Below are 24,258 nucleotides of genomic sequence, written 5' to 3'. Positions count from 1 at the left end.
AAACATCACAGATCACATCATGTTTAACAGTACAAAAGTTGATCATTAAAAAGTGTTTTGTTACTTTCTGAAACTGTCAAGATCAGTGGGGAAGTGATGTTAACATAGCATGATTTTGTGTACAAGGGAATCTTATCCCTCGCAAAGAGATGCTGGAAGGCAGTTGAGAAGAGTAAAGGGATGCTACAATTTATTATCTAAATCTTAAACAAACACACACACACACACACACACACACACACACACACACACACACACACACACACACACACACACACACACACACACACACAAGCATGAACCCTCTCATGTTGACAATATACTGGTACTTTTTTTTAGGATGGCTCCTAAGTTCCATAAGATGTTGAAACAATAAATATTTTAGATGTTGAAGACGATACACAACATTACAAGATGGAAAGCAAAAGGAAACATAAAGTTCACATGTGACGACGATATAAAAATGAGATAATTATCAGTAAATCTTGATCTCAGAAAAGGTTTGGTAAAGTAATGGACATCATTAAATAATGACAAAACTAAGTGAAATATGATATATGATGCTTTCAGCTTTTCAATAGCTATCACATATTTCTTTTGGAATGCAATGCGAACGTGTGTAACAAGCCAACTCCTTCAAGTTGGAACTAAAAAGCCAACAGAGAAAAGGCTGCTAGAAAGATTGCTAGCAACTTTCGTTCTGTTTAGAGAGCTTGCTAATTTTCACAAACATTGTCAAAATCAAACATACAAAGCAACATTACTTAGCACAATAGTCAAATGAGTGGGGGAAAAAGGAATTGGACAAATCACTGTCGCTCTTCACAATGCAGAGAGCTAAAAAAGAAACAGAACAATGCACTCCAGAAAATCAACGGGAAAACAACACAAAGAGTTGTATTGGTTAAAAAGGTGACGAGGACCCAAAGTTATCTTTGTCATCAGTAAGACTTGGTAAATAATAACATTGTTTATGCAACTCTCTGTATCCTCACTGCTGAGAAGATAGATCAGTTCTAAAAAATTTCTCAGATAGTGTATAATAACTGAAGTGCCTCAAGATGACATTACAAAACCTGCTAGAGCACATAACTTCAACCCGTAAGTATAGTGAGCTTATAGGTAGCCGGCGTTCTCTCATCTCTAAGTAATAAGAAGCACTTGAACTCGGCACCTTACAGACAGACATGTTGCTCAACATACTTGAGAGTAATTGATGATTCATGCTTGATGTTGCTTTCCCTCATGTCTTTAGATCATCAGACATTGCTGAAGGTATGCAGTGTGTAGTCAAAATATCCTCTGTAGCAGCTTTTGCAGTTTTTGCCTCGAGGACTACAATCTGTCGTCAGAGAAGGATAACGCATTAGTTTCCCCAAGCACAATAGGAGGGAGATTAGTGAGGATATCCAGTGTAGCTTGGAGCATGTTAAATCACAACACCAGGAAAAATTTAAAATAAAACTTACGTAATTTTATAATAATGACAATAACAAAAAGTAATAGGTAAGGCCCATTGGAAGAGAGAGAACCTGCTGGTACTCCAGATCAAACTGTAAGAACTCCTCATTGCAATTCTCCACCATGGTTGCCAAGCTTTTCAGATTTTTGACGGGTTTACCATTGAAAGCAATAACCTGTAGATAAAGGTACAAATAAAGACTAAAAATTCAGTGCCTTTTCAGCGGCCAAAAATGAAAATTCATGTACTCCAAACAAATTGCCCTGGACATGCACCCTAGTTAATGTGGACTACACTGTCCATCAGATAAAGTTAGAAATGGGGGACCCATATTTCCATTTGTAATTCAGGCAATTTATTTGTTAACAGATCCCTTTATCAAAATATTAACTGTAATTTGATCAATGATGAAGAGAGATACAAAGCAGATGTATAAGAAGGTTGAAAAATTACAATTTCCTCCAAAACAAGAACTTGAAAGTAGCAGCACAATGAAACTTAATGATAAAAGTAGCTGGCGGCTGAGAAGTGAGAACCATTTCTTACCTGAGTGTTGACAATATCTTCATAACCAATATTAATATCTGCTACAAGCACCTGAAACGTAATAAGAAAAACAAACTCATTAATTCCTTGAAAAGACATTCAAGATGTAGTTACCAGTAATTGGCACAAAGAAAGGCCAAATTGTAGGAAAATTGACAGAGAAGCAAGTTAAACTTTTCACTTAGTCAAAATGTCACATAAAGAACTAGAAACCTGGGAAACCACCACGAGCTGTTCATCTGGCGATTGTGCCATTGCATGTAGGTGCTTGTCCAACAATTTGACAGGTGCATCATACTCATAATCTTTCCCATACTGATATATAAAATTCAGAAAAGGTTGAGTTAGTGCCAGAAAATAAAAAAAGAAAAAAACTTGATTTTTCTTATTTCAACAAAAATAGCTGTATAGATCAAAGTGATCTTACAACACTAACTAGCTGTCAAACAGTATTCTGAACAAATCTTCTAGCAAATAAAACCTGACTCAAAAGTCAAAGGTGTTGCTGAGACTAGAAAATAACCTGAGAAGTAAAGTACAAAAAAATTCGGCCAAAAATATGCCTTTCAAGAGTCAAATAGATGAACACCACATTTTCATCACAAACAATTCCACAAAATTATTAAAGATATTATAGTTGATGAAGTGCAGGCAACTAAGTCAATAACTATCTACATCAAATGACACATGAACCATTCTTTTTGACAAATTTGTAAACTAATACCAATGATGTTGTCACCATTATGTTGGCCAATCATCACTTTTCCCTGATGAACATACTCCAGGAGCACAGCAGTAATAGCTGATAAAAGGATGATAATAAAATCCATTGTTAAGTGTGAAAGCTAGCATGTATTTTCATGGTTTGTGAAAAGTGCTTTCTTAACAAACCCTACCCTCTTTCATCTCTTTTCTTTCCCTTACAGTCAATATCCTTAAGGAAAAAATATATGAAAATTTTTATTAGCATATATTGCAAAAACACATAATATATCAACATAACATAAGCAAGGACCATATCATTCTTGAGTCCTTGACAGGAAATGACTATGGTAAATTTATGACTGCAAAAGTCAACTGTTAAAAGGAGTAAAAGCACATAAGCAATCACTGCATCGAAGATAACACACCTCGGAACGAAGATATGGAACAGAAACAGTTGTAAAGACGAAGCCAGCAATTATGTAATATGATGGAGGTTTCCCCTTAATATGAGCTGCAATGAGTCTTTTGTGAGTGGCAAGTTTTATGTTGAATTGACGAACTTTTGAATTTCGTAGAACTTTAACCACAGCGTTCTCGCCAGTGTACTTCTGAGAAACAAGATAACTGAATCCAATGCGCTCGCCATGCCTGAAAGGAACTAAAGACAAAAAGAGAAGCAAGTAAATAAACATGTAAATTCATTGTTAACAAGTCTAGAAGTCTATACATGTAAATTCTTCGTTTACAAGTCCAGAAGTCTGAATATATAAAGCAAGTAAATCATCTGCTTGATGGTCAGCAATTAAGATACATAATGTGGCAATTAATCTCAATCATCTACTCAACACAACTTCATTCATGACAACCACCTGACAAAGGCAATCATCACCTGTGTAACCCCAAAAATATAAACCTCGAAGATTGACGACAAAGATCCATCAAATTAACCAATCATTATACTGGACTATTGCTATAATACAAGATTAGATTGCACAAGGTGCACATGTAAATTAGTGCTTCATTGTCATGGTATGAAGTAACTTGGCAAACTGAAACCACAAGTATAGATCCCAAAATAAAAGCACAAACAAACTCAGTCGCAAATGCCCAAAATTAAAAATAAAGAATGAACAAGTCACCAATAATAAGTTCTAGGACATATCTTAGTGAACTATACCCTATTGTTCAAAATAACAAGACAGAGAGAAATATGGCTGTAAATAGTACTAAATCCAGTGTTGTAATTTGACATCAAAATCTCATCCATATTTATTTCAACTCCAAGATTCAATTTCCCAGCCAAATATATAACATCTCAGGTCAAGTCAATCACTTTATGCTGTTTTCCTCATCTGGTTTGGACACTCGGTCAAAGTTCATGACCATTATGGTGCCACAGCAAAATGAAGAGTTGAAGATCCAATGGTGAGTGACAATCAGCTATCATGGAATGTAAGACAAGATAAATTTGACTCATAGATGCATTAACCTGACCAGCACAATTACCATTGAACCTCATAAAATGAGATGATCAAATAGATAAGAGCATGACATCAAACATCATGTGTATGCAACAGAAGATATACTTCAATCATGACACTATTCTGACCAACCTGTCCCATCATTAGCAATATCAACACCATCAAAGCCAAGAATGATATCAGATGGCTGCAGAAACTCGGATTCTGGTGCGGTAGGCTCTATCCTCCTCACACGCACACCCTTCTGATCCGATTTCATTCCCATTGCCTTGCGCAAATCAGGATTTTCCATTTTCTGCCACTCAATCCCAAGTATAGGGAATCCTAAAAGGATTTGAAACAAAAAATTATTACAGTTAAAAATCTCAAAATAAACATAAAATTTCAACTCTGAGAAACAGAGAAAGGATGTAATACTCTTATCATCTTATGGTTTACAGTCGGCAACAATGGGTACTCGACATAAAGATGGAGGAATTTACTGACAAAATTGAGAAACAGAAATTTGTACTGAAAATTCCCAGCCCCTACAGGAACACTTGCAGTTTACCTGTATATTCTCCGGATTTTTCGTAGTCATTTATGAAGTGCATAATAACAGGAGTGGGTATGACATATCCTATATTCTCCACATCTTCATGTTTAAGAGACTGAAATGCTATACCAACACATTTGCCCTTGTCATTGAATGCAGGACCACCAGAATTTCCAGAGTTAATAGCTGCATCTATCTGTCCACAACAAACTCAGAGTTATACAACTAAACAAATAACTTCAAGAGGAAAAAAAAATCCTCTCTTTGTTGAACAAAAAATTGCATATGGTGGCACAAGGAGATGGCTAACTAATAGAGATATAAAAGAGCTGGAAGCATAAGAATGCCAACCTGCAAGCCTAGAAGTTCTGTGGAGCCATGGACATAAGATAGTATCTCTATTCTTGAGACAACGCCACTTGTCACAGAGATTGTATCTCCTCCAATAGGGTAACCAACAACAGTAACAGCATCCTGAAGTGCAGGCAATGACCCAAACTCCACTGGAGAAACGCCTTCCCAGAATTCATCATCACTGACGGTCAACATGGCTGAAACAAAGCAATTTGTCAGTATGCTAAAAGCATTACATTCTCAGAAATGGATATAGACCAGCAGATACAGATATTACAGTCGTATGGATATATAATTTTATGAAACAGGGGTGTCATATGGTCATCTATTAACATCATTTATCTAGCAACTTTCATTTTCCACTGATAAATGCATCCAACACTAATTTGAGATAAAGTAGCAAATAACATAAAGGACATGTTAAAGCATTGCATTCCTGTTTACCTTTCTGACAAAAATATTGGCTGTATTCTAGAGGTAATTACAGTATCTAAATTTGAGGGTGAATGATGAAAAATTGAAAACTAAGCATCTGAGCGCTCAAGTCTGAAATTTTTTGTTGCTACTTAACCAGTTTATGAGATAATGTACAACATCTTCGTTTATCATGCCAATAATTGGTAAATGAATACATTTTCCCATGTACAAAATTAAGCATCAATGGAGGTCTTGCGTAATTGTTTATTATCACCAAACTGATTTCAGAGGCTTTTGCTCTGTTTGGTATAAAATGATTAAAGCACACTTTGATTTCAGCTGTGAAAATTCATTTAAGGATGGTATGTATCAATAAGCTCGTATATGCAAAAGCACATTCCGAGGATAAATCCCTATGTGGCATCTAGTGCGAAATCACACAGAGAGAGGCAAATGGATTTGAAGATGCCTCCAAAGTATGTAGATATATGTCATCATTTCCTTGCTTGATGTTTTACTGGATATCAAAGCTAGCCCACATCTGTTTTTATGTTGTTCTTCTAGAAACTCCGTGATCCCGACAAGAACCTCCATCAACTCTACCCATACTACATATGCTCTTTCTGATACAAATTAGCTGAATTACTGTCCAACATGCCAATTCCATGCGCTCCATCCATTCTCACAGGAATTTAATTTAAATATACTTCTATGTAATAATTTATGGATATCAGAAATAGAAAATAAGAACTTATGTGATATAAATGCAACAAAAGAAGAAGAAGAAAAAAAAACGTCATTTCTGACCAATATCGCACTCCGTCCCAATGGCCAACACAGTCGCAACATACTTCGTATCCGATCCGCGTTTCTTCAGCTTAACCTGGGTGTAGTGTTCAACGGAATGCGCATTCGTCAGCACCCGTCTGCCCCCAATAATAAAACCACTGCTACTCGAGCTGTACTGCCGCTTCCGCTGCCATGGCAACGAGAAATTGGGTTCCGTGTGAACACAAAACACCTTAACGACCGCATCCATCGATGGCATCGCCTTCGCCACCTGGTCCCACTTCGGCGCCGGCGGCTCCGCCGCCACCAACGGCCCGTTGTGCCTCAGGAGGTCCCCAACCTCGCCCTTCCCGGAGACCACGGGCGAGGCCCGGCGAAGAGGGGAAGAGGAGCTGGTGTCGGGCGCGTCGGAGGGGAGTTCCCGCCGCCGGGACTTCGGCGGCCGGCCTCGACGGCGGGGGGCGGCGAGCTCAGGGTCGTCAGGGGAGGAGGGGGAGGGGGCGATGCCGGAGTTAGGCATCTGGAGGTCCATAGTCTCAGCGACGGGCTTCTTAGCCTTGCGGCCCCGCTTCCTCTTTGATTTGTCCATCGCGGTTAGGGTTAGGGTTTTCGCGGCCCTCGAGGATGAGGGTAAAGAGGAGGACGAGGAGGAGGAGGAGGAGGAGGAGGTGAAAGGGATTCAAGGGAAGGCGCGGCGTAAGAATAATAGATTCTTGAGGGATCAAAAAGAGAAATGGTGGTCGACAGGTGACGCCTTCCGGGAATTAGCACGCCCGCAGTTGTGATCATGCCATTCTTGGCTCGGTGAAATTTCGGAACTGTCCTCTTTTAACACCCTATATTTTGACTTTATTATAAATAACAGCCCCCACAACGCAACAAACACAATTTCCATATTTACAAATAAAACTCTCTCTTCTTCTTATTTACAAATAAGTACTCCCCTTTGTTAAACTAAAGTCGTGGCTTTGTAAATAACGAAAAAGAGGGGCTTTATTTGTCGTATTGACAAACTACCGGCTACAGGGTGTTATTTATAATTTTATATTTTAGAGTATGGTTGCTTTATTTATTTATTTTGTTACTTTTGTACGTTACCGCCACTATTTTTCATTTTACTCTACATAAATATATCAGGAATTGATGTCGATAAGGCGGGCTTTCATGGACTCGGACTAAAAATTAAAGGCCTAAAATTTGGACCTCCAGTTTCGCTGTCGATCAACTCTTCGATCAGATGAAGCCCATCAAGACCCCTCTCGTTTCAATCGTTAAAATATCCCTATTCATCGTTCTTTCCCCCCTTCCAAGATCGCTGAACTCCTCTTTGCTCTCGGAGACCTTTTAATTGATGCTTAATGGTGTTGGCCTCTTGGTTCTCGGAGCGACTTCTTGCTTACGAATAGGCGATTTCGACTTAAAGGCTCAGTTATTGTGTTGTTCTTGGAGCAGTTGAAGTGGTTTTGTTGCTAATGGCGCGGGAAAGGCTCAGTAAGATTTGCTCTTTGTCTATACATTGATGCGAGTAATTCTTCTCCTATCCGTTACATAAGCTGTGTCGGGTAATCCACTTTTAAATGTGAATCGTCTTACCGTTCTGATAAATTTGTCTATATATTGTATTTTTTGGATTCATTCAGCTGTGTTGCGATCTCGTGGCGTTCAGTTTTCTTAAATCATTTCTTAACTTATATTCTTCATTTGGATCGGAGTAAATGAGGATAGGACAAATGTGAATATGTTTATGCTGTTAAGAGCACCGTCTTTTCTTTAATTTAACATCTTCATGGAAGACTGTTTACCACACGATTCAATCTGACAATTAATATATCATGAGGATGGTTGACATAGTTTAAGATGAGCAGGCCTCTAGATGATTAGCTGATCGTGCATAACTGCATGCTTAGGTACCATGACTTGCGAAGATTTAGGAGTATTGGATTTGACTTCATATATATTGATACAAAGCCTAATATGGCAAATTCAGAAAGAGAAATCCATTTCCCGCAATTAGATATTTCCTAATATCTTATGGTAACCTCATTAGTCCATCATTAAAAGATATTAAAAGATATTTCCTAATATCTTTTAATATGGCAATTAGAGAAAATCAGGAAAAAGAACTTGATTTCTTATGGGAACCTCAGTAGTGATGTAGTAGCTCACTGAGCTAACTGTCTTGAGCAATTCGATATTTCTGGCTTCATTTCTGAAATTAACATACTTTGGAAATGGCGGTAGCTCTACAATATAGTTACTGCCAGCTATATAAACATTACACTTTATCATACTTACACTAGCAACTAGTAATGATTTTAGCAGCCTAATTTGGTGAAATGCGGATGACTAGGACTTCTCTGTATATTTTCAAGTTTCAACCATGCAGCAATTTTATCTGCAATAAACTGGTTAGAAATATGACATGAAGTCTCATTATTTGTCTTCATTTATCTGCATTCAAATCTAATGCTTCAGCTTCTCAGATGCACTTAACACTACCAATATGCTCATGCAGGTCCAATTCGCTTCATGCAGGGATATTTGCTGCTGGGTCAGAACCTGATGAGGGCTCATGTTGTGGTTCAGGGTGCATGGTGCAAGAGTTGCTATGACGGTAGTCAGCACTTACTGTTGTGGTGAACAATTGGGGGTTCTAAGAAATAATCAGTCTAAAACTGGTATCTGGTCATGCTTTTAGTTTTTTGCGCTTATCCGTACTAGAATTTTTCTTGGCAATTAATGTGTCAATTTTATTGCTCTTATAGTCATTCTTTTTATGCAATATAATGAGACAGTTGGCCTAAATTAATGGCAAAAGGTTGTGTATTTTTAGTACTGCGTGTTAGAGTTTGGGCCATTTTTTCAAACGGATTAAACTTTGGTCTGTATCTAGGTTACCTTCAATGAAGGAAGTGGTGGAGGTGAGATTCACTTGGAAGGGAGAGGTGGGGCAACGTTAACAAGTGCATTATCCATAACATTGGGCTGAAGTTAAGTTAAAAAAATATTGCCAGGCACAACAAGAATCTCTTCAATCAAATGTTGACAAAGTTTCAGTGGAAATCATAAACTTAGATACTATATGACTAATGATGTATACTATTAAAAACTTCTGAAGTCTTGGTTTTGTTAGAATTTTCTTTCTTTCCCATGGTCTGTCAAACAAAAATAGCAGAACTTGCAAGAGACTTGCATCAACTTCTTAACTCAATTCGAGCTTATTCAGGATGCCAATATGTCAATAGTATGAGAGTTGAATTGAAGACTAAACCTAGAGTCCAGCGGTTGGAAACTGGTATAACCGTATCTCACCTCCCCGTATAATTTGTTAGCTGTTCTTTTTTCTTGGAAGAGATTACAATTGCTGGATCATAAGCAATTATCAATTATAAGAAAAAAAAAAGGTTCCATTTCTTTTCTTATGGAACATACATATCAGTGGCCAATGTTCCATTTTCCTCTGTACTTCTTCCCACGCTCCAACTCTGCAGCTACTTCCTGTTCTTTTCACCTCCACATGCTTCTCTTCTTCTTCTGTTTTTTTCTTATCAGTGTGCCTACTAGTGCATGGTCTATTCTTGCCCACCTGTTTGTTCTTGCAGTACATTCTTGGATTCATGAAAGACTGCAAGTTTTATTCTGTAACAACTCATATAAGATAAACATAAAGAACAGGCCTAACTTGAAATCTATGGGTTCGGTAAATGCTATTACTTAGGAGAAAAGCTATGGCTAACTTCTAAAGCATATGAAGGGACAAATTAATGTGTTCTAATCTCTTGCTGGACTTATTTTTAGCAAGAGTGCCCTTCCATGGCTACTGCCTTCCATGATGTCGCTTCAAAAAGAACATTGTCATGACCAAATACCTACCAAATTGGTAGGTGTGAATTTGAGCATAGGACAATTGCTACATAATAGATGTGAGTCAACATTCTTCTTGGATGACTTCCATGTGTTTGCAGGAAGGAGAACTGCATTCCCCTGTCCTGATTGAAGATAGTCTTCTTCTAGTTTAGAACTAAGCCATTCCTTTCTTAGGTTCTTATCTTAGTTTTGAAAAACACATAGTAATTGCTCTACATCTATTGTATATGTTTGTCGACATGCTCAACTATGTATTCAGCATTTTTTCACATGAATAAATTGGATCGAGTGGCATTTCAATTTTTCTTTTGACAAAAGAGTGGCATTTCTATTATGTAACTGATCTTTGCAATGGAGATCAATAATCCTATATATTGTGCATTCCTACCTGGAAACTCTTGGTGTATATGAATAATTATCTGTCTAATTGGGAATCTCAAGAGTTTCCGCTGCATGATATTACTTTTTATGCATTAGCCTATAAAGTAATTCTCACAATACTTTATATTAAACTGGCAGAATTCTGAAATAAAACTACTGCTCTACTGTTTGCCTTGCTTTGTGGTAAATGCTTCTATTGTTGATGAACAGTTTACAAGGAAGATCACGTAGTTTAAGGTGCCTCACATAAAATAAATACATGGATATTGGACTTCGGGACCTTGTTTGTTCACACCAAAAGGTGTAGTGCTGTCAATGTGCCTTTGTAGTTAATCGTGGTAATAGTGTAGATTTACTATTGAGGATTACAATAGCTTTCAGACAAGCAGAAAAGCTTAACTCTTCTCTATCAATTTAACAGTAAATTTCTATCAATCCTGCTGTCCGTAGATCAGCCGTCAATTCTCTTTGGGTCCACCTGACAAGATTTTAGAGTTGTTTAGTTTGTTCAATAATTGCAAACCATTATGCAGTGTAGGCTTTCTTATTTTTATACATCTCCCTGACAACCTGCTGGAGATAATTCATCATTGACATTTGCTGATGTGATTCCCTCCTTAACTTTCTTTTTGGGATTTGATCTCGCTCTTTCCTGCTAGCAAACAATGTACTGATGCAGGCTCTTTGTTGTTTGGTGAGGCATCCATCAATCAAGGAACCAAGAATGAAAGAAAGCCACAGAATGTTATCATCGACGCCATAATAATCTCCTCTTCCATGTGTCATCCCTTCTGTAAAGAGGTGAGAAAGTTAAACGATGCATAGAGCACGAGTTGACTTTTGTGCTTCAAGTATTACGGGAGAGAAGAAAATATGCAAGGAGGGTCAGTAGATGGATAATGTCCATAGCAATTGCAGGGTCATGGTAATAGTTGGTTAAGGCACCATATCATGGTTCACACCCTTTGATTGATTTGATGGTCCTCCTATTATATTGGTGGATGACACCATCCATTCGTGCCCTTTGGTATAAGGTAGCTCAAACTCAGATTTCTTTCGATCTTAGTTCAAAAATCTTCTACCAACTGTTCAACCATGTATCGTGTTTAACAAGTGGGATTATTTTTTGAATGTTTAATCAACTTTGGCAGTCGAAATTTTTTCTTTCCCAGTTGTATTTCAGTATCTTGTGTTATAAGGTTCAAGTCTTTCTGATCATAATATTGCCATTCAACTGTTTGTCCAGTACTACAATCATACACAATAGAGATCCATCTGTCAATCCCCTAAAACAGAATCAATTTCATGTGCATTTCCCTACCTAGATCCTTACAAGGTACAACTCCACCTCTGTAAACAAAGTAACATAAATGCGTCGTTCTTCATTAACTAGAAGTTTTTAACACAGGTGAATTAGAGCAGTTGACTCCAGATAAAAACTGTGGTCCTAAGTTGGTGCAACATTATGCGACTGTTCTTGTGTTTAATCTTTGTTGTACTTGTAGTCTTCTGTAGCTGCATTCTGTCAAACAGTGTTGGAATCTTGCTGCGAGACTGCAAGTTCATCACCAATATTGGGTTCCTGTCAGTAGGATGGTGTTTTCTACTATCATCTCCTCGACTTTATAATGAACTATTTAAAAGTTCATCTTTCTTGGTCCTGATATATATATAGTATGTTCCTCATTTTTTATGTATACCCTTCTAAATCTGATATTTTAAAAAAATGATTATTTTCTCCTTCACAGATTAAATGGTTCAGATGTTAACTGTCGTGTCACACAAAAAATAAGTTTTTGAGAGATAAACACACGAACACCAAATTTAAAGAGTATTACCTAAAAAAAGAATAGGATTTTAAGGGGAGACTCAAAGAGAAAGACTAGGAATAGTTACAGTGATGATGCTCACATGTTCTACAGCAAAGCTGAGATACCTATTCCATCCTTCCATTGATGCAGGTCTCTTTCAATGCCAGGGAAAAGAAGGGTCATGACAAGAAAATGATTATCTTTTCTTCCTCATTCAATGATGCTAGCCATCCAGAACCTTAGTGATTGACTCTCTAAACTTGTTCTTAGTCCCATCAACATTCCAGGCTGATCAGAAGCATGGAGTTAATTAGGCAAAGTAACAACATTCCAGGCTGATCAGAAGCATGGAGTTAATTAGGCAAAGTAAGTTTTTAAGTAAAAGTACCACTTTGTTTGATTGGTTTTATGCCTCTGTTTCCAACATGCAAGACTAGATCAGGACCTGCACAAAGTGGTTGGAATTGTAGCCATCAGTTAGGGATCCAATATATGTGACAGTCCTTAGTTCTGGTCCAGAGCTCAGTCAATCTTTTCCAAGAAGGCTGATTCATTTTTTAAAGCACCCAGCATTTATTTGGATTTTCCTCCTTTCTTTCCTATGGCATTTATTGGATGATAAGAAGGCTACAAGCGAGTCCACATCAAGTTCCAGAAGGGCAAGATAGTGGGCAATTAAATGCCAAAGGAGAAGCTGTCTCCAGATACTGTTAACTTAGCAAATCATTAGTACTGGCAATCCTCTTAGAATCCAGATCTGCCTTATGGTCCATCAACAGGAGCCTACTATCTTGTGCTACCTATGCCTACATTATGGTCTGCTCCCTATTTATTAGTCATCTACAGGGAATTAGTCTTTTCTATGAAAAATTAACAGTGCATTGCTCTTTATATATGAAGTTTGGAGCTTACCTACTTATTTTAATACAGCAAAAGTTATGTGCTACCTATGCCTACGTTATGGTCTGCTCCCTATTTATTGGTCATCTACAGGGAATTAGTCTTTTCTATGGAAAATTAACAGTGCATTGCTCTTTATATTTTATATATGAAGTTTGGAGCTTACCTACTATTTTAAACATACAGCAAAAGTTATATGCTTAGCTTGTCTTCTATTACTCTTCTTTCTTCTTCTAACATAAGTTAATGGCAGTGCTGCAAATCGAATAAGCATACCACTTCTCAGAATGAGTTTGTGTAAAGATTTAGTTTGAGCTTTATATTTTGTGTTGCCATCATAATACTATTACGCATCATAATGCTTGCATTATTGTTTTCTTTTCTCCTTGTCTCCACTACACAAGATCACATAAGCTAAAGTAGCATAGGTCAGACCAAACTTCCTAGGCAAACTACTCTTGTCCTCCCATTCTGTTTCCACTAGTTGAACCTAGCAGGCTTTTCAGTACTGCTGGATTCCTAATTCTGATAGTACTATTGTACCATTTTGAAGTTTGTAACGAGTTTTTGACCAAATAGACTTGTTCTTAGTTTTTTTTTCCTTTCTTTTTATCCAAATAGCTTACACGGCAAACTTATTATAACAATAGATCAATTCCATCGTAGTCCTAAATAAAATATGTAACTTCTAAATATTTTATTCGGTCAAAAGTAAAAATATTCATCATTTCAATAATATACTATATAAAAATAATACACATAAAATGCTAATTATTAAGGCTTTTATTATTAAAAACACTACCTAAGATCTATAGGTAAAAATATAAAAAAAATGTTTATAACATCATAATTTTATGCTCGGTTATTTATTTTAATCAGAAAGTATGTAATTGAGAAGATATGGAAGAGTTCTATAAATTAAAATAGTGTAGTTATTTTTGAAACTAACTACACGTAAGTCATGAAAAGAAAGATTGTAGCTCATTCATATTTTACTTTTAAATTTTTTTAAATTTTTTTAGACAAAACGCTCAACTATTTAATATTTTTAAACATAAAATGATGAACAGTTAAGTGTTTTATAAATGAACTTTTTTGGCATTGTTATTCAAAGATAAAATACTAAACTTATCAGCATTTTATATATAGCTATAGTATTTTTTACTCATTTTAATATTAAGTTTGAGAGGTGAAATTTATTTCCATAAATAAAATGTAAAAAAAAAAGAGGCTAGTTTGGTATAAAAAATAGTCTTTGTAACACAACACCCAAATTCATTTATAGGAAGACAAATATCAAAATGCAAGTATAGCAATTGCTTTCTCATGAGATTACAACGATGTGATAAAGCGAATCATTAGGTTAGCTTTTTGTACTCTCATTTGGTAAAAATGTTGCCAAGTAATCATGTATTACTGCTCTACCTAGTCAAAGTGGGCAAAAGAAAGGGAGAGAGAGTGTGGTAAAAGTTTGGCAGGAGGGAAGCCATGAAGGTCCTATGTAGAACCCTATTTTCCTGCATAAATGCTGGGAAAAGGTGCACCATCTTTTCAATTAGATGCCAAGATGTGACTAGCAAAAGGCATCACGTGATCAGCTTGGAATTTTCCTCCGTAGAGAAGTTGGAATTGGCAGCAATGGCTTGAGGCAGCAATGACCAAACCAGCTCCTTTCTTATCTTTTCCTGAAGAGTATATATTCTCATTTTAAATTTTTAACCCACCTTATTCTGCATTTTATAATCCAATTCCATGTTTTTCTTTCATTTTCATTCAGCTCATGCAGATTTATTCACTTTGAGCATGTGGGTATAATTGATAGTAGAGTTAAATGATGCCAATCCTTATGCACTATTTTATTTCTCTATAGATCAACAATTAGCAAGTTGGTGGCTCATGTTGTGCAGTTTCACATGGAGGAAAGAAAGAAATAAATATCCGATCTTTCTCCAGAAAAATGCTGTATAATTCCTTATCCACATGATTTCTAGTAATTTTTATTTAGTCTTGTTATTGCACCATTGTCAACATGCCCAGATGGCCAAATTGGTATATATTATTGCAAACTTTTACCTTGCATTAAATCGTAGTATATACTCTCTTTTTTATGAGGCATTCTATGCAATCCTGCAGGCAATGAGAGGAAGAGGAAGAGGAAGAGGAAGAGGAAGAAACATTCAATCCATATTGGGAAATGCAGAACTCTGCTATAATTATGCAATAAAACCAAGGCAGGAGCAAACAGAGCCTGATGTGATATATTATAAAAACCAACAGAGACACGTATCAACACAGATGGCACTGAAATTAAGGCCTTGACATGAGTCAAAACAAAAAAAATTACCATCTTTAGAGCAAGACCTTCTACCTGAGCAAATGTCTTCTTGGCCAGCATCTTACAAACAAATGTACAGGTATGGTTTTTTCCTGTGGCAAAATTGAGCATATTGTAAGAAGGTGTGTTGCCTGCTTTAAGGGTGTAAATAGCTCATTGATCTGCCCCCTTGTCTGGAAGTTTGCTCACAGTTTTCTCATACGAAGCCCTCAAATGATCTTTTAAAATTTATATCTCTTGTTGCATATGGGGCTTGGAGTGGAACGGGATGATATTAAATAATTAGGACAGGAGTCCACTTGTTATCTTCACCAGACTCCTCTGCCATGCCGTCCATTTCATCCATACCCGGCTCCCCATTTCATGAGGTCGCTAGTAATCCACAATCATACAAAAGAAAAGATCGAATGTGGATAATAATAAGCAAAAACAAATCCATGTGATCCTATTCTTGCAATCAAAATGGAATCCAACATCAACTACAAATATGGCTTCTCTTGCTTATGTCACTCTTAGTCTCAGGCCATGCAGATATGTGATGGGTATATGGACATCTAAACTTTTCATACTTGGATTTGGATCCTCTCCATCTTCGTACATATATATATTTTTTTTTCCACGCACTCACAAATAGGACAAAGGGTAAATTATTAAGATGGGCATCTCTGTGAGTACTATTAATGAAGAAAGCTGGCTTGCTTTTTGGGTCATGAAAGGTTACTTTGGTTGAAGGACACTCACTCGCTCAGCTATTTGGTACTGTACCATTGGCTCTTTATTAGGTTCCGATGAAGGGTCAAGACATGGAATGATGTGGATTAGACTCGGGGATTATTTGTGATGATGGTGTGGGTCAAAGTGGACAAGTCCTGTTTGGTTCTTTCTTGCTTTCCCTGTCAGGGGGAAAAGAGATGTGAAAACTGGGGTTTGATATCTCTAAAATCACTTTTGGTCATCATACAATCTCAAAGGACAGAGTACTCTGAATCCATTTCCAGTAGCTCAACATCATATATCTTTCTATCACGCTTCTTTCCTCTAATTGTTGAGATAAAAGTGCATGTATAGGGATTAGGCTTTGATCATAACCACTAGATTCACATGCCATTGTTCCATGGTGTGCATCTAAGTAAGCTATAAGATGTGCACCTTTTTCTCACATATACTTGATGCTTCGCCTTTCTTTGAATGATTACAATGCACATAAGACAGTTAAAATGCATGCTAGGTAATGTAGGTGTTTCTTAGAGAAACTTAAATAATTGTGAAAAGCAAAACGTAGGAATATTGGCAAATGTTTATGCATGGGATGTAGGTACTATTAGACAAAAAAATTAGACATCTTCAAATTGAGTCCACGTGGAGAATCATCACAGAGATTGGTACAGATAAGGTATTTGCTTCCTATCCTTTCAATATAATTCTCATGTTCACATGCATCTGCTATTCATTTTCTACGGAGCTATTATGTTTTGTTAGACATAGTTTTTGACTATTTTGGTTGATGGTATTGAACTGCATGAAATGACATGAGATTGATTTAGAATTAGACGATTTATTTATATTCCATCAGATGCAGTCTGATATCAATAATTAAATAGTCAAATTACTAATATCAGCTAGATTTTCCGAGTTTATAACTTTGTCCCCACACGACCTCTAGAATGAAATGAGTGCAAATTATTAGGTGGCAGATGTAGATGAGAGAGGGAGATAGTGGGGGCCTCATATGACAAAACGAAGCCCCACAGTTTGAGGTCTAGAACTATAATTAGATTGGTCTTTGTTCAGATTGAGTGATCTAAGATGAGGGCAGAGGGAAACGGAAATGTAATGATGAAACAAAGATGAGTAGGAGGGATCTTGGAAACCGAGAATAATTAAAAGTGGGGCTCTCCTGAGATCACATTCGGTAAAATTTGGGGCAATGCATCTCATGATTAAATACTGTACCTATACTCCCACAATAGAGAGAGAGAGAGAGAGGGGAGGGGGGCGGGTGGGGGGGGGGGCGAGGGTTATATAATTGGTCTAAGTATAGTTCTTTTGGTGGCCTTACAAATAAGAGCGTAGAGAGAGAGAGAGAGAGGTGTTATGAAGATACCCATCTGAGAGTTTAAAGGATTTTGCAATGGAGGAACAAATCAATCCATTAGCGCTTACCCATCTTCTGCAACACACACTGAGAAGCTTGTGCATCCATGAGAATTCCCAGTGGGTGTATGCTGTGTTTTGGAGGATCTTGCCTAGAAACTACCCACCACCAAAGTGAGTTTGGAAAAAGAGAGAGGAAAAAAAGAGAGCCTAGAAGTGCAATTCGTGGATTTTTTTAAACCATCTGGATCTCATTGTTCTTACTCTATCTTATTTGGCAGATGGGATCTCCAAGCTGGGGTTTATGATAGAACTAGAGGAAACAGGAGGAATTGGTACGAGTTTTTGCTTCATATTCCCCTCTCTTTTACTCTCTCTTTCTCTCTCTAAAACGTTTGTATACATGTACCATAGGATTCTAGTATGGGAAGATGGATTTTGCAACTTTGCTGCTTCCACCTATGAACAGCAAGCCATGGCAGGTTACACAGACTGTAAAGCACAACAGACGAAAGGCCTTCAACCCGAGCTCTTCTTCAAGATGTCACATGAGATCTATAACTATGGGGAAGGGTGGGTTTAGCACAGAGATAATCAATTTTGTATCATGCACATACTGAACTTTCTTGACATGTAATTTTTCCTCTTCTTTTCCTCTTATCCTTTGGTAGCTTGATTGGGAAAGTAGCAGCAGATCACAGCCACAAATGGGTGTTCAAGGAGCCCCAAGATCATGAGGTCAATTTCCTCTCCACTTGGAACAATCCTGCAGATTATGTATGTTCATCAATTTAGTTTGATTCTCGTTTTGGGTCTCAAAGAAAACAAAATGTTGTCAATATTTATATCTTTTTATAACCCATTTCTTTCAGCATCCAAGGACATGGGAGGCTCAGTTCCAGTCTGGTATTAAGGTCCACAAACTACAATATTGCATACTATCTGTTACCTTTACCCCTTGCATTATAGCTATTAAACTAATTTGTTAATATCCTCATCATGCAGACCATAGCTCTAATAGCAGTCAGAGAAGGCGTAGTACAATTGGGAGCTATGAGCAAGGTCTTCTTCTATACTCTACTCTTGTCTATCCACTCATGCATGCATACGTGCATGGTTGATGACCAATTACTTGATAACCCATGACAAGCTAATGATTGCATCTAATCTCTCTATCTCAATCATGCCAATGAAGGTGGCGGAGGACCTCAGCTACGTGGTTATGCTTCGCAAGAAGTTTAGCTATCTTGAGAGCATCCCCGGCGTCCTGTTACCGCATCCCTCGTCGTCGGCATTCCCGAGTGCGCCGGAGAATCTGCAAGTCCACTCCCCGGGGCTTGCACCGCCACCGATGGAGTTCTACGATCAGTTTAGCCAGCAGATTGGAGTCATGCCATCAATGAGCAGCCTTGAAGCCCTTCTCTCGAAGCTCCCCTCGGTTAGCCCGGCTCCGTCGACGGGGCCCTCTTCGCCGGCGTACTATGAGATCCCTGTGGCCATGGCAACTCAAAGGTCTTCAGTTGGGCTCATGGGGATGGAGAGAGTGGCCAAGGAGGAGATAGAGGAGTATAGGCATGGCATGGGTGTGGAGTTTGGTGGTGAGAGTAGTAGCTCAATGTCCTATTTTATCAATGTGGCTAAACCAAGTGAGGGGTTTTAATAGTGAGTAATAACCCAATGCAAATAGAGAGATGACCCACTTTCCTACTTGGAAAGGACTCGTGTCCTGGTATTGAGAGCTTCCTTCTTTCCTATATGACTCAAATTATAGCTACTTTGTAACCTTATTGGTACTTGCTAGGTCAAACCATTATAATAAAATGGTTCAATTTTAATCTAGTAACATATTTGAGCACCTGAGGAAGGACACACAGCATGTCTCATTCTTATCAGTTATGGGCCCTTATGCTGTTCTATCTATAATTCAAAGGTATCCAAGGTGGGAAATGACAGTAAACAGTGTGAAGCTTCAGCAGATAAAAGAAGATGAAGATGCTGAACGGTCCCCTGAAAACTGTGAAAAATATTCAGTAAGATGAATGAAATGTTTTTCTGTTTCTTCTGAGGTTGCATCAAAATAGGTGACCAATGATCTGTTTGATTAAACTAGTGTCAAGTTTCAGAGTTTGATGAGCATGAAAGCCAATCAGATGAGTGGTGACCCAATTGGACTCAAGCTAATCTATTAAAAATCTTCACATCATAATAGTTTAGCTTCAGATTGCACAACATAAAAGAACTTAAAATACCCATAGCCTGCCATAATAGTTATTGATGGTAAATATGAAGTTGACCCCTTATGACACAAAAGTGTAACCTGCATCACATATAGTTCATCTCCCCTTGAGGAAGTATTGGTTACTTTCAGTGGTCCTCCATATCCTGACAGATGATAAGATATTCAGATATTGATTGCAATATATCAGGGTAGATTGCACAAAATGTTAAACCTTTTAGATACTGTAATCTAGTAAAATATATTCCCAGTTATATAGTGAGTCCACTTAGTATTTGGAATGTGATGTAGATGCATCAAGAAGACTCCTTTGTCATTTCTTTTTCTTGTTTCCAATATGTAGATAGATGACAACATTTCTTTAGTCTAAATTCCAGTTTGGCCTGGGTAAAAAAGAATACAAAATACTACTTGCCTTGCAAGTGATTCAAAGTTTCTATAGAACATTAGATAATTCTTAGGAAGTTTCTTCAAGTTCCACCCAACTTCAACTGAAGACATCTACTCCAATAGAGTGATCTTGCTTTGAAGGATTCTTGGAAGGATTTATTATAAGTGCATCCTCATCTGAAACATTCTGAACTTTTCAAAGAAACCCCAAGTTATGTTTGAAGATTCAAACACCCACCTTCCAAGAAACTGCCATATAGATGATGATACTATGAAGCCATACTAACAGCAGAAATTTTACAGGTCAAAGTTCTGCCATTATTTAAGTTGAGATTTGTGACTACTTTTACCAAGGAATAAAAGGCATCATAATCACATTAGCCAGGAAGAATAAAAGGACAAGATCCCTCGTGAACTAGTAAGTAGATTTTATTTAATTATTTGGATATATAATATCTCACACGCAATCTAGACGAGAGATATTATTAATGACTCAAGGTAAAAAAATAATAATTTGGGAGTAAGTAAACAAAGTCTGCAAGCAATACCTACCCAAAGCTAAAGATGGTTTAAAACACGTGTATGATTTAATCAAACGAGCATGTGAAAAAAGAAGAAGAAGCGATCTTTGGAGTCCCAAGGTTCAGAATGTGGATTGAATAATTACTAATAATGCAGGGTGTTATGTGGAAACTTTACCCAATATTTTACACCCAAGATACGGAGTTGGATGGCATAATTTCGTAGCAGTGCGGAAGCGACACGTGTGCTTCCGGTGAGTGGTGGATTTAAATAACGTTATTTAGTTGTCGAAGGATTCCAAGCCAGTTTAATGATTGGCGAAGCACGATTGGACGGCTGTGAGTTTCTAGAGATTGGTGATCGCGATTTTGGCCGTTGATTATCGGCTGGATTCGAGATAGATCAGATCGAGCGGCTATAAAAGGCGGGAACGCGAGATTGGAGTACACGTAAAATTTTAGATCTATCGTCTCTCTCTTCTCCTCAATTCTTTGATTTGTTATTCTAATCGGCGAAATTGGGGGAAGGGAGGAAGTCTCCGATCACCGTCCGGTTGAGAAGGGGGAGGGCTGTTGGGATGAGAGCCATTCGATCGGGGCCGGATTGGGCTTGAATTCGAGGGAGCAGGCAAGAGATTGGGCCTTCTGTTAGGAATTAATGGAGGATTTTTGGAAGAATTAGGGTTCTTTCTTTCTATTTGTGAATTCCGCGAATTCTTTTTTCTTTGTTAAAGAGCAGGGCAAGGATTTACCTTTGGCCAGGAAATGGGGGGGTATTTATTTAGTAAAAAATAGGGATTCTTTTTGCTGATTACTCTTGACTTATTTGTGATTTCAGATTTCTTGTTTCGTTCAGAAAAATTATTGTTTAAAAAGGAGGGATCTTGCGTATTAATTTTAGAAATTAAAAAAAAAAAAACGGGTGTTTGATTCATGAGAAGTTTCTCTTTGATTGTTTTTAATTTATTTTTCGCAGATTTAAAAACAAATTTTTTGTTTCTTCCTGAGGAAGAATGGTTATTCCTTTTACTCGACTCTCTTATTGGATTTGGGGGCGGAAAGATCCCAAGACCCCCAATTCATCTCTGAGCTCTTCTCCGGATCTCCCATCCGTGTTAAGGGAAATGGATTCCGTGAAGTTTCCACCAGTCAATGGGCCAAACATGCCTTCCTCGTTGAGGAAGAAGACCGAGACGAGGAAGCGGCGGAGAAAAGAGGAAAGGAGAATCGACAAGGAGTATGACATCGTTTTAGTGCCCTCGGATGGAGGAGGATGGACGTCGGGTACGGATACGGATTCGGATGATTCCGACTGGTCGATCGGGTGGTTGGAACCGCACGCCCCTGGCTTCCACGGCGAGACTGAAACCGAGGACAGCTTCGCCGTCCTCGTGCCTTGTTATGGCCGCGGTCGCTGTGAGCACGGCGAGAGTTCCAACACTCAGGTGCTGGGTCTTAACATTCTCAGGGATGATAGACTTCCTGGTGAGTGAAACTTATCCTTTTATTCGGCACTTCACTAATTCTTAGTTAATTGCTCAGTTTATTACAGCAATGTGTTAGTTTATATGAGGTTAAAGTACTGAATCAACTGCCAAAGTATTGCTTTTAGCTATGTAGGACATAATCGCTGTTTTGAGGTATCTTGTAGTGATAAGTATGGCCATACTTATCCATTTCTGGACTCAATAAGCTGATTAAGCTCTATGAGACAAATAGTCAGTATCAATTCAGGACTGCTGAAGGTGATGAGACGAGTTAGAGGATGCATAGCTGCAAGATTTCTTTGCCCTTGAGTTTGTAGTGTTAAATTCTGTCTCAGAATCAGCTGGATCAAGATAAATTATGGACATCTTCCTATGTCTTGCCTTTGGCTCACCAACAAAATATTTTTTATGATGTTTTATGTAAATCATTCATAAGCATATATCCAACATCAGTATTACCCTGATGGCTGAAAAATAGCCCCTTTCTGCTACCCCATGAATCTGTGAAATTGTGGTCAGTGTTATTTTCATGGACATGCATTCCCCTTTCTGAAGGTCTGTGAATTTGCATTTTGTGTTGTTCTACTTGGTGCTTATTTCTGATTCTGCACTAGCAACATGTATCTTCTTTCAGGAGAAGATTCTTTTTCTTGTTTGTCTGCTTCTGGATTTTTGAGTCCTGTCAGAAGCAACTGTATGCCGTGTATATAATGAAGATGCAGTAAACCAATTCAATGCTAATATTGTTATTGGCGGAATTATCTGGCATCATTGCAAGTAAATGCACCTCAAGGATTTCTTCTTATTTCTCTGTAATTACTCCTTTTGTTCCTCCAATATGTTTCCAAGTCTAGATTGCCCAATTATAGTCGCCTTGTAAATTTCCAGTTGTTCATGGTTCCTTACAACCAGCTAAAACTTTTGTACCTGCGCCATTGAGCTTACTTACCATCACTTTGCTTTTCCTAGTTGCCTACCGATCATTGTACTGTTTAGTTTTTGGCATCTGATATTCAATTCCTCCTCGGAGATTTCACTTCAGCGAAAGAGAGAGTTTGCATCTCATCTCTTCGCTAATATTCATTAAATTATTGCGTTGAATTCTTCTGTTTTTGTTTGTATGATTTGTCAAGACACGTATTTCATTATATTTTTTCTGATTTCGATCTGGTTTGGTAACTATAGTGATATTATAATTCCATATTGTAACTTATATTTGATAGATGTAGTCTTAATGGTACTTTTGGTTTCTGTTGTGCAGAAGGCAGGAAAATTATAGACGAATGGCTTTCTTCTCTTCAAAGCTGATGAACCACCTCCAACCTGGCCTTATAATACTGCATTCTTTTCCTTGTGGATGATTCTTAGTATATCATATACAAAAAAGGGAAAAGAATAAAGAGTAGGAGGAAACATTAAAACGAAGGGAGGGGCTAGGCGTTTGAGAAACTCTTTATTGCATCCAGAAGTTATGAGGATTTACTTGAGGAACTTTTGTTGCTTATAATCTTTATGCCTGGGTTCCAACCACGGCAATGTACATATGCATCTAGACGCAATTCTTCTGTTTATATCACTGTAAATTTGAGTTCAACTTTTCTTTTAGGTAGGCTTCTTTGGTATTTGCCAGTGTATATATAATCTATGTACTGTTGCCAAGCTAGTTTTATTTAAATAAATATCAGCTTATTTTCATATGGAATATGATTGGGTTCAAATTATCTTGTTAAAATTATGGTGTTGATCAAGAATTCTTTTTTTTTTCCCTTTCACTGTAACACCTCATGTAGATCTCAACCCTACAAAAAATCAATTAACAGTAGGGTTTTTTTTCTTTTCTTTTTGAGAGAGAGAATAAAAATCTTCTTCGTTAGAATAGAAAAGGACGTAATACCGCTCTACCAGGCCTTAAAAAAAAGGGGAAAAAAGAAAAGAAGATTGTCTGGA

General features: G+C 37.6%; 3 protein-coding genes and 1 long non-coding RNA gene across 6 annotated transcripts; 3 read left to right on the top strand and 1 right to left on the bottom strand.

The window, feature by feature from the left end:
* Nucleotides 1–871: 871 nt before the first annotated feature.
* LOC140760208 (protease Do-like 9) lies at nt 872–7,100 on the bottom strand. Its single transcript, XM_073097064.1, has 9 exons — nt 6,308–7,100; nt 5,081–5,280; nt 4,745–4,925; nt 4,327–4,518; nt 3,139–3,371; nt 2,222–2,323; nt 2,009–2,059; nt 1,533–1,637; nt 872–1,342 (listed from the first exon to the last, which is right to left on the bottom strand). The coding sequence occupies exons 1-9, from the start codon at nt 6,876–6,878 to the stop codon at nt 1,244–1,246; spliced, it is 1,734 nt and encodes a 577-aa protein (XP_072953165.1). The 5' UTR covers nt 6,879–7,100; the 3' UTR covers nt 872–1,243.
* Nucleotides 7,101–7,478: 378 nt separating this feature from the next.
* On the top strand, nt 7,479–13,194 carry LOC140760213 (uncharacterized). Its single transcript, XR_012104343.1, has 3 exons — nt 7,479–7,780; nt 8,805–11,338; nt 12,499–13,194. It is a non-coding gene; the product is annotated as an uncharacterized lncRNA (long non-coding RNA).
* A 2,208-nt stretch (nt 13,195–15,402) lies between these two features.
* Nucleotides 15,403–19,516, top strand: LOC140760210 (protein RICE SALT SENSITIVE 3-like). 3 transcript variants are annotated; one of them, XM_073097069.1, is made up of 7 exons: nt 15,403–15,662; nt 17,959–18,012; nt 18,092–18,250; nt 18,349–18,454; nt 18,550–18,591; nt 18,683–18,739; nt 18,873–19,516. In XM_073097069.1, exons 1-7 carry the CDS (start codon nt 15,625–15,627, stop codon nt 19,335–19,337), a joined length of 921 nt encoding a protein of 306 aa, XP_072953170.1. In that variant the 5' UTR covers nt 15,403–15,624; the 3' UTR covers nt 19,338–19,516. The 3 variants fall into 3 exon arrangements, with proteins under 3 accessions (XP_072953170.1, XP_072953169.1, XP_072953168.1); XM_073097068.1 differs by lacking the exon at nt 15,403–15,662 and adding an exon at nt 17,630–17,851 and having other exon boundaries at nt 18,349–18,415; XM_073097067.1 differs by lacking the exon at nt 15,403–15,662 and adding an exon at nt 17,630–17,851.
* A 1,747-nt stretch (nt 19,517–21,263) lies between these two features.
* On the top strand, nt 21,264–24,013 carry LOC140760509 (uncharacterized). The gene is made up of 3 exons (XM_073097496.1): nt 21,264–21,452; nt 21,801–22,309; nt 23,573–24,013. The coding sequence occupies exons 2-3, from the start codon at nt 21,838–21,840 to the stop codon at nt 23,617–23,619; spliced, it is 519 nt and encodes a 172-aa protein (XP_072953597.1). The 5' UTR covers nt 21,264–21,452; nt 21,801–21,837; the 3' UTR covers nt 23,620–24,013.
* Nucleotides 24,014–24,258: the final 245 nt, after the last annotated feature.

Source organism: Typha angustifolia, chromosome 5 (genome assembly GCF_048772165.1).
Source record: "Typha angustifolia cultivar Huaian chromosome 5, ASM4877216v1, whole genome shotgun sequence".
Lineage (NCBI taxonomy): Eukaryota > Viridiplantae > Streptophyta > Magnoliopsida > Poales > Typhaceae > Typha > Typha angustifolia.
This window is presented reverse-complemented; position numbering and strand designations above follow the sequence as displayed.

What these genes read in the sequence shown, in the direction of transcription:
- LOC140760208 (XM_073097064.1), bottom strand. Translation starts at nt 6,878, where the DNA reads ATGGACAAATCAAAGAGGAAGCGGGGCCGCAAGGCTAAGAAGCCCGTC. An exon ending in CAGAACTTCTAGGCTTGCAG is followed by an intron (nt 4,926 to 5,080) that starts GTTGGCATTCTT and finishes TGTTGTGGACAG; the next exon opens with ATAGATGCAGCTATTAACTC. An exon ending in AAAATCCGGAGAATATACAG is followed by an intron (nt 4,519 to 4,744) that starts GTAAACTGCAAG and finishes AAATCCTTTTAG; the next exon opens with GATTCCCTATACTTGGGATT.
- LOC140760210 (XM_073097067.1), top strand. Translation starts at nt 17,715, where the DNA reads ATGGAGGAACAAATCAATCCATTAGCGCTTACCCATCTTCTGCAACAC. An exon ending in GGAACAATCCTGCAGATTAT is followed by an intron (nt 18,455 to 18,549) that starts GTATGTTCATCA and finishes CATTTCTTTCAG; the next exon opens with CATCCAAGGACATGGGAGGC. An exon ending in AATTGGGAGCTATGAGCAAG is followed by an intron (nt 18,740 to 18,872) that starts GTCTTCTTCTAT and finishes ATGCCAATGAAG; the next exon opens with GTGGCGGAGGACCTCAGCTA.
- LOC140760509 (XM_073097496.1), top strand. Translation starts at nt 21,838, where the DNA reads ATGGTTATTCCTTTTACTCGACTCTCTTATTGGATTTGGGGGCGGAAA. An exon ending in CAGGGATGATAGACTTCCTG is followed by an intron (nt 22,310 to 23,572) that starts GTGAGTGAAACT and finishes TCTGTTGTGCAG; the next exon opens with AAGGCAGGAAAATTATAGAC.